We start from the raw sequence: 8,722 nt of genomic DNA on the forward strand, positions 1-8,722 counted from the left end.
GCAGGTAAAGGAGAATCTGCTTCTATCTGTGAGGACACTGGTTAGTGATCTTTGTTCTGGTCATCGCCTCAGCTGATAAAATTTACAAATGCATACATGTTCCAATAAGCTCTTCCTTGAGTTGCTTGCAGGTGCTCTTCTTTTTAGTCAACCCTTTCTAAGTTTAGCTAATATGCAGGGGAAGGAAAATGTTTGTGACATCGCTTATGTTGTGATGGCTGCAGTGATTCTGAGTTGGAATCATACACAAAATAATTGTTTTCAGAATTAACAGCTTTTTGGAAGGGAGATTGTGGGCTTGAAAAATGTTAGTTCTTTATATCAGGAATTTATACAGCATATAAATTATGGATTAGATAAATATTTCAAGGAAAAATAATATCTTTAGTGTTTAAATTTATTGTAAGAAATACAAATAATTATGAATTACAAAAGACAACCACAATGCATAATAACACAGTACATACACATATGATAGAAATAATCACAGAACAGAAAAATGAAATGATGACTATTACTTCCCAGTATGTAGTTAGCTTGGAAGCTTCTAATTTATTCTGTAAACTTAATTCATACTACTGGATTTTTTTATAATCATTCAGGAACAAAACGTACCGAACTGTTATCTTTACCATGATGATGACTGATGTGTTACCAAAAGAGAGGAATGAATAAAGGAAAAATAAAACTAATGCAAAAAGATGGTGTCATTAATTATTCTGTTCAAACTGCTTAGTTCTTCTAGCTGTATAATTTCCACCCAGTCCAGAGCCAGGCATAATCTGTCATCTAACATATGTTACATGCCGCATCTTCCAGTCTTGAATTGTGGAAGTTTTGGTTACACAGGTAGATTACCTTGTTTATTTGCTTGTGTTAAAAGCACAATCTGGTTTTGATTACCTTAGTTGTAGATCTTAAATGCATTTTTACAGCTACTACTTTTTCAGTCGTCTTGTCTTAGTAATTAATGCTGTCTACCACATAAGAAAAAGCTTTGCATGTTGTTAAAATTGGTATGTAGCTGTACTATTTCTTCTGTTAGCCAACAAAATTGGACTAGATTTGAAATATAGTCAGACTATCTAATACCAGTCAGACTAGTGACTGAATCATTTGATATTTTATGTTACGCCAAAGGCAAATAATTCACTGCTTTTTGGCTTGTGAGATAGCTACTGTTTACGATTGAACAGGCAGCTTACAGAAGAATTTAAAAGTTATCACCTGACATAGTAAAATTACAGACCATCAAATTAACAGACTTAGTCACTTTTTTTTAATCCAGACATTCCACACCATGTGTTCTTAATTATTCTTTAATGCTACAGTCAAGGATGTTGTTTTAATCCAGTAGAGTCAGATTTTTTCCTCCAAAACCATTGTGCAGCTGTACTCTCTTGTTCATATACATTACTTAAACTGAAGTATGTTGACCAGACTTTTCTGAGAACACAGCATAATTTGTCCTATTTCTCCAGGTGTTTTACAGTGCCCCAAAGAGTCACTAGACATAAATTGTTAATAAGCCTGTTTTTTCGTGTTCCTTAGGTGCGAAAAGTTGATGCTCCAAAAGATCAGATGGACAAAGAATGGGATGAATTTCAAAAGGCAATGCGACAGGTCAACACAGTAAGTAATGGAATCTATTTTTATTGATTCTAAATACTATACACAGTAAGGAAAACAACAGTTTCATGCAGCTCTGCAGAATGACTGACATCTGCATTTGTCAGTTGTTTGTTGCAATGCAGTGTGTGGTTAAATGCACTTTATAAATGAGCAAAGGGTTACTTCTGTTTTCCACTTAAGGGAAATTAAGTTGAGAAAACTTTTGATGAGAATCCAGTCATCTATATATATCTAGTTACATTTGTTAAATTGTATTTAACTAAGATAGCATATACCTCAGATCAGTGTCCTGTATCCAGACAGGACATAATTGGGGGCTCTTCTTTAGATGAGATATATTCATATTTTAACCTTGAAAAAATCAGAACAAAACACCACCTGTTTGTCTTTTTCGGAAAGGATCTATAAAGTGTAGATAACCTGGGTTTTATGGTTAATTTAAATGTACTGGAAAGGAACCCCAAAATTTGGGAAAGTGACAAAAGATTTTGTGTGTGAGAGTCATATGTTGGCCCCAATTTTTCTCTACTTCCATTTTTTACTGTTTAGCATTGCATGGAAAGCCTTCCCGGAACAGGTTCTTATCTGCCCTTTTGTACAACATAAAACTGTCACTAAAGATACCTGGTGTTCTCAATCTTCCCCTAGAGTATTTGCTAGTTTTTAAATTTTAATTGTAAATAATTGCTCATATGTCTACTGCTAAGAAAAGTGGTGCAAAAAAATTAATCATTGCTCATTTTAAAGTGGTCAGCGCTATAAACAGAGCGAATGTTCATACAAAAGCAGTGGTGGATACATTTTGCTAGCATTAGCCATTCAGATAATTCTTCAGCTTAGAAGGAATCTTCTCAGTTATGCGTGGACCATTGATTGCATAGCATCTCCCAGACATTCAGATTTGAGAAAGTATATGCTGAAAAAAATAACAGATTAGAAACACTTCGGGATCTAGTGGGAATATTTAACCAATACTTTCAATAAGCTTGTGTAATTAAGTCCCAAGCATTGGGATATAGCTCCTATTTCAGCCTCAGACTTTGGATGAGTGTAGTTTGTTTATGCTCAGTTTCAAATAGTAGTGTATTGAAAAATTCGAAAGGTTAACCCCAAAGCAGCCAAACTACTTTTAACTTTTAGTTTTAAGAAAAAACGTTTCCATTTCAAATTAAACCAGATCAGTTTTTTTCTGTATTTGCCTCCAGAGTCTCTTGTGAAGGTGGGAGTATATGTATAGGAGATTGACATTGACTTGAGGTAGAGGGGAGGAGGGGAAGACACAGACATCAAAAAGGAACAACAGTGGAATTCAGGGTGAAGGTGAATTTTCTTAGCGCTTTTCTGGTTTAGATTTCAGAAGCAATAGTGGCAGAAGAGGATGAAGAGGGACGACTAGATCGTCAGATTGGAGAAATTGACGAGCAGATGTAAGTAGATCAATTTTTCCTCAAACTTTCTGTTCTCCAGCAGTAATGGATTGCTATTTGACTAGAGTGATAAAAACATTTTTAATTTTAATCTTTAGTGGTACTGTCTTTCATTAATCACCTAAATATTTGAAGGAGAAAGACGGACTCCCTCAAATTGCAGAATGAAACCTAATAAAAACATGAATTTTGGTGCAAAGTTATGTAATTATTTGCAAAGATAGAATGCGCTAGAATCACTGAAAATACAGCAAGCAGTCATGGGCAAAATAAAGCAATAGAAGGCAAATTCTTTGAACAAGCTGTCCCCCTGCCCCCTGTCAAATGTCTTAAAGTGTATATCTCTGAATTCTGATTGATGTAGAATTTATGTGAACATTTTTTAAAAACTGATACTCTGATACTCTGATACTGCAATTAAAATTTCGATAACGAGATTTGTGTTTTGATCATCCATTTGCTGTACTGAAAATGCCTTATTCTGTGACTAACTCACCTTGTTTCTGATAAAAGTTTACTTAAAGGTTTTGTTGAATGATGCACTTCATTACATGAAGTGGGGTTTTTTGTTTTGTTTTGTTGAAATGGTAGGTGTAGCAGTTGGATAAGCATTAGTTTAAACTCTCAAATAACCTGGAATACAGCTTAGTGGAACAGGTTGTTACCATTATCATGTAGCTTAACACATTGATTAACAGTGATTATGGCAATGCTAGTGATTGAAAAGAAAAAGATGAATTCTGATTTTAATGAACCTTGCGATAAAAAGAAGACACTAAAAATTCAAGCAATACTTAAGCCATCTGGCCAGATTTACATGCTATAGATAATCAGCATATAATAACAATAGCGTTAGGTTCAAACTGAGCTTTGGTAGTACAAGGATGTCTTTTAACAATGTTCACGTAATTTTGGAGAGGGCTTGAGCTAAACCTAGCTGTCTTTGAGCATTCATTTTTACCAGTAGCTTAGGATGGTATAGTACCTAGAACCAAATTCAGAAATTTGTAGAGAATTTCAAGTTTGCTACCATAATTATTTTTCCCAAAATAAAAGTTCCAAATAGATTTTTAAAGACTGGTTTTGTAACTGTGTCTTCTGAGTGCATTTAAATGCAGGCTATTTAGAATTAAATTCAAAATCACATTAATTCCAGTGACATTCATGTTTTCCTTAGCCTTCAAATCTTCAGCTGTGACTGTTTGTAAGTAATCATATTGCAGATATGCAAGGGGAAACAGGATCCAGATAATAATCTTTCCGTGTTGACTCTTCCTAGCAAATAGGAATGAAAGAAGCAAAGATGTGTTTAAATCAGGCTGATACTACTTGGCATTTTTGACAAAATACCCTGTTAAAATGGCTAGAATAATTGTTATACAACATATTTCAAGGACAGAACTTTCTAAGTAAATGGAAAACTGAAACTCGTGAATTGTGTTTACTTAAAATGTTCTGTTATAGCTCACAGTAAGCAGATAAAGGATCTGAACACTTGGGCTGCTTTTTTATTTTCAGAGATGCCACCATTAAGTTACCAAAATTGATAGCCAATTGATATCTCACCTTTCTACCATATATGAAAACCGTAAGTGGAGCACAGAATGGTGTCTCTTCTTGTGTGGATATTGGTTCTGTGCTTTTTTAAAAATTTTATTGTTAAGTATTTGGATTAGATCTCATTGCTAGAGAATGGACCACACCTCTCCTCTGGTCTGTTTCCACTTGATTAATACAGAGAAGGTGCACTGGCATATTGAAAGCTTATTTTTTAAATGATGGGAAGCTGTGGAGCTTTTTTATCCAAAGTTGGAGAAGCAAAATCCAGCACTGTAGAAAATCCAATTAATGTGGAAAGGCCACAAGTATTAATATGTGGTTTCCCTTTCAACAGTGAATGTTATCGCCGTGTTGAGCTTTTGCGTAACCGCCAGGACCTGATGAAGGAGAAGTTAAAGGAAGCCATGAGATTAAGAGCAACTCAAGAGAAAGAGGATGAGGCTATTGGTAGTGAAGATGAAGAAGAATTGCAGGATTTGCTGTCTCAAGACTGGCGAGTGAAAGGGGCTTTGTTGTAGCATTTCTGCAACATGGTTGATACTCTCTTTATCTGTGATGTTACTTCCATTGTTAGAAGTGAGACGCTTTCATTAAATATTTATTTAAAGAGGATCATGAGGTAAAAGCCAAGTGTATTAAATATTCTTTGTAGATCTACAACGGTGTATTACTTGCTGTAAAAACTGTATATTGCAAATGTTTTACAATATTGAATGTACCTTTCCTACTAAAATTACTGATTTCCTACCAGAGATATTTTCATGGGATTAATAAGTAACTGAAGAATCTCTAAGGTTTTGGAAGCATTAGATATATCTGGTAATTTTGAGACTTGGGTTATAGTGTATAGAAGTAAAGGACTAGCAAAAGTGATAGTGTATGGAGCTTTCCCAGATTGGGGGGTTAGGGAAAGGAAAATGTTATGCATTTATATTATCTTAAAATCTATAAGTGCTCTTCCGTCCATTGTCCCAGCTCCCAATAAAATATGTACATTTTTTTCAGGATCTGTTACAGTTTCTCTGTGTATGTAAGGGCCAAGCTCAGAAATGTTGAGCTACAGCTTCTCCACAGTGTATGCTCTGTGATGTGCCATAGGCAGTGTTGAATATTTTTCTTTATAGTATCTTGTTTTGCTTAGTGCAGCTGTAGTGTAGCATACCTCACGTTTCTTGAACCAGAGGGATGAAAACACAGGTTACATATTTGCATAACTAAATGAAAGGGTGACAAAATGCCAGAGAGGAAGGAACTGCACTGGAAACTGATGAGGTAAAATCATTTATCTAGTTGCAAATACTGGAAGTTTTCTTAAGATGTTATCTTAGGCACGGAGAGCATCTAAAATTGATTTCTGTTCTGATAAACACAGATGAAGTAAAATCAAGAACCAACAAAGTTGACAAGACTGTGGCATGGAAAGCAGAACTACCTTGAGCTTTGGTAAGTGTCTTTTTTTTTTTTTATGAAACAAATTTTTTTACTTCTGCAAATCTTAAAACATTTCAAATTTGCTGAGGACTTTTGAAAAAATAGGAGAAATGTGTGGTTTAATTTTGTTCTGAATATGAGAGCATTCTAGATACTTGCCTCAAAGATGTTTAGTAACCAAGCAATAAAGAGAAGAAACTAAAGCTACATGTTTGATTTGCCTGTTTCGGAAGAAAGACTTGAAATGGTGGGAGCCCTTTCTGTATTGTGAGATTGCTTTTTTACCACTCCTGGTATCCATGATACTTGGGTTCAGCTCTTTACATTTATACAACTATCAAAATTCAAGCAATGGTCCTTAGCAGTTTGGTGCATCCATTTATTCCTGCTCACATACGCTGGCTTACAGTCATTGTTTTTGATTTAATAACCATAAGTGTAAGTAGCTGTTACTGCTAAAATGTTTGACACAGCACTGCGATCTTACATGAATTAGTACTGTTGTTGAGATAGCAACATGCAGAGAGTATTGAAACAAATAATGAATGTTTTGGCAAGTTGGAGAAAACTTAGTTGGGCCAAAACTGAAATAAAATTTCCTTCTATAGCATGAAACATTTGAATATCAATGTACAAGGTGCCTACCATGCTGTAGTGAAAGATCTCTAGATCCATTTATCACTATAAAGAGAACTTTCCGCTGAGAGGGTGGTACAATATTAACAGATGGATAGCTTTTTTCAAAACAGAACACGCTCCCCCAATTTCGTTCTCAGAAGAGCTAAGTTCAGTTTCCAATTGTTCTGCTTATCTTTGCTTTTCACTCACTCATCAAAGCGTACTACCTTGTTAACACTGAACTTTAGAACCACTGTCTGACATTATGGCTTAATGTCAGAGAAACAGATGTGACTAAAGTCAGGTTACACTAAGTGTCATGGACATACATGTTTTTACAGTATAAAAATACTAATCTCTGAGTTTATAACTTGCACTTCCATTTTGTACATATATCTGTAACTTTACTTTCATTTTGTACATGAATCTGCAAATCATGGTTTCAACTGCAGATAAACAGGAAAGGAACAGTTCAGCTGTTTTAGTTCCGTTGCCCTCCTCTTTAGAGATATCTAGTGGTAAGAAGCTAAAGGCAGTGAGTTTAGTTACAGTGGAGGGAGCTTGCACATTCAAATCCAAACCAGTGTAGCACATTGTTTTAATTATTATTAGGAATAGAGGGCAGGAATAAACATCAGATTGCTCATCACTCTATTCGTTATCCTTGCATGACTTCAGCTGAAACAATAAAGATGACGGACCAGCCAGTGGGTTATGTATTGCTGAGGAAGTAATTGACAGCATTGGTCCCTCTTGGTGGTTGCTTGTTTAAGAGTTGATGCTTTTTTCCTTGGAGGAATCTCATAGATCCACAAATAGTGTTGTATACAAGTTTTATACAGCTTCTTGCGTAGCACTGTACATTTCTTCACCATTTGAAACAAAGCTTTTAGAGAGCTTTGTGAAGAAGATAGATAGGAGTGACTTTGCTATCTGTATCCTACGTGACCATTGATGTACATGTGCTGTTGTGTCAAGAAGGCAAGAAACCATCCCTCTTTTTAGCAATGAAAGTAGCATGGCTGTAAGGGAGAAGAGGGAATTATCCCAACCTTACTGAATAGTCAAGCTAATTTATCAAAGTAAATGATCTCCTGTGTCTTAGAAAAACATAGGCATAATTAATTTATATTTTAAGTCTATCTTCAATTTTAGAAGACAATTTTATGAACTTCCGATGAGCTATTCAGCTACATAATTAACCAGAGCAAATAATTGTTTTTAAAAATATGTACTTCCTTTATTTCTTTCTAACTTCTTAACTTTCTTGAATTCTGTTTTTAAACAATAAAGATGAAAGTAGTCCAGTAGCTCTGTCCACAGCCACTATTAAAAATGAAGTTTTAATCTCTGGCACAGTGGAATTCAGACGAATATTTTAATTTTCTGATCTCCAGGCTTGCAGAAAACTTGAAGAATCAGAATTAAGGGGGAAGACAGCATTTGTAATCCGTATTTATTGATATAGTAATGGAGAGTGTTGCCCAAAATTAAGAACTGTGGAATTTCATGCCGCCAAAAAGTAGATGTGATTCCCAGCTCAGTGGTTTTGAAACTGGTAGGTTACTTCCAGGGCCAAAATGAGTGTGCGTGTGTGTGCACCTGTGTTTGGAATGGAGGTCCAAGTAGCAGCTCTGCAGGGAGCAGATAACCATAGCTGCTACTGCCAGTTGTTGGTAGTTAGCTGTTCTCTGGCGAGTTCAAACAATCACGAATGGTAATCTGTGTGCTAACTTCGCTCCCGCCATGGAAGAAATAAGCTGCTGCTGTCATGACTTAAAAGTAGATGTGGAAAAAGGGCTGTGTTTGGTACAGAGGAGCCCAAAAGTGACTGCGCAAAAACAACCAAACCAAACCAAAATAACAACAACAAACAAAAAAATGTTCTCATTTGCTAACATGATTGTTTGTCATTCCTCCGCTAAAGCATATGATTTTGAAATTTGCTTCAGAATCACAAATACTAGTTAAAAAGAACATGAACATTAGTTTTGGTCAGGCTCCCTGCCAATAAATTCAATTTGAGGAGAGACAAATTTTGCTCATTACATGCC

At 35.4% G+C, this 8,722-nt stretch overlaps 1 protein-coding gene across 1 annotated transcript in view; it reads left to right on the plus strand.

The window, feature by feature from the left end:
* Positions 1 to 5,367, plus strand: part of ZNF830 (zinc finger protein 830) — a gene marked incomplete at its 5' end in the record, with an annotated part of 10,039 nt that extends 4,672 nt beyond the window's left edge. Inside the window, 3 exons of the mRNA XM_009583253.1 lie at positions 1,552 to 1,632; positions 2,983 to 3,059; positions 4,954 to 5,367. Of these exons, the coding sequence (XP_009581548.1) occupies positions 1,552 to 1,632; positions 2,983 to 3,059; positions 4,954 to 5,137 (342 nt within the window). The remainder of the gene's footprint in view (positions 1 to 1,551; positions 1,633 to 2,982; positions 3,060 to 4,953) is intronic.
* Between the last annotated feature and the right edge of the window lie 3,355 nt (positions 5,368 to 8,722).

The sequence above is a fragment of the Fulmarus glacialis genome, unplaced genomic scaffold, assembly GCF_000690835.1.
Source record: "Fulmarus glacialis isolate BGI_N327 unplaced genomic scaffold, ASM69083v1 scaffold15978, whole genome shotgun sequence".
Lineage (NCBI taxonomy): Eukaryota > Metazoa > Chordata > Aves > Procellariiformes > Procellariidae > Fulmarus > Fulmarus glacialis.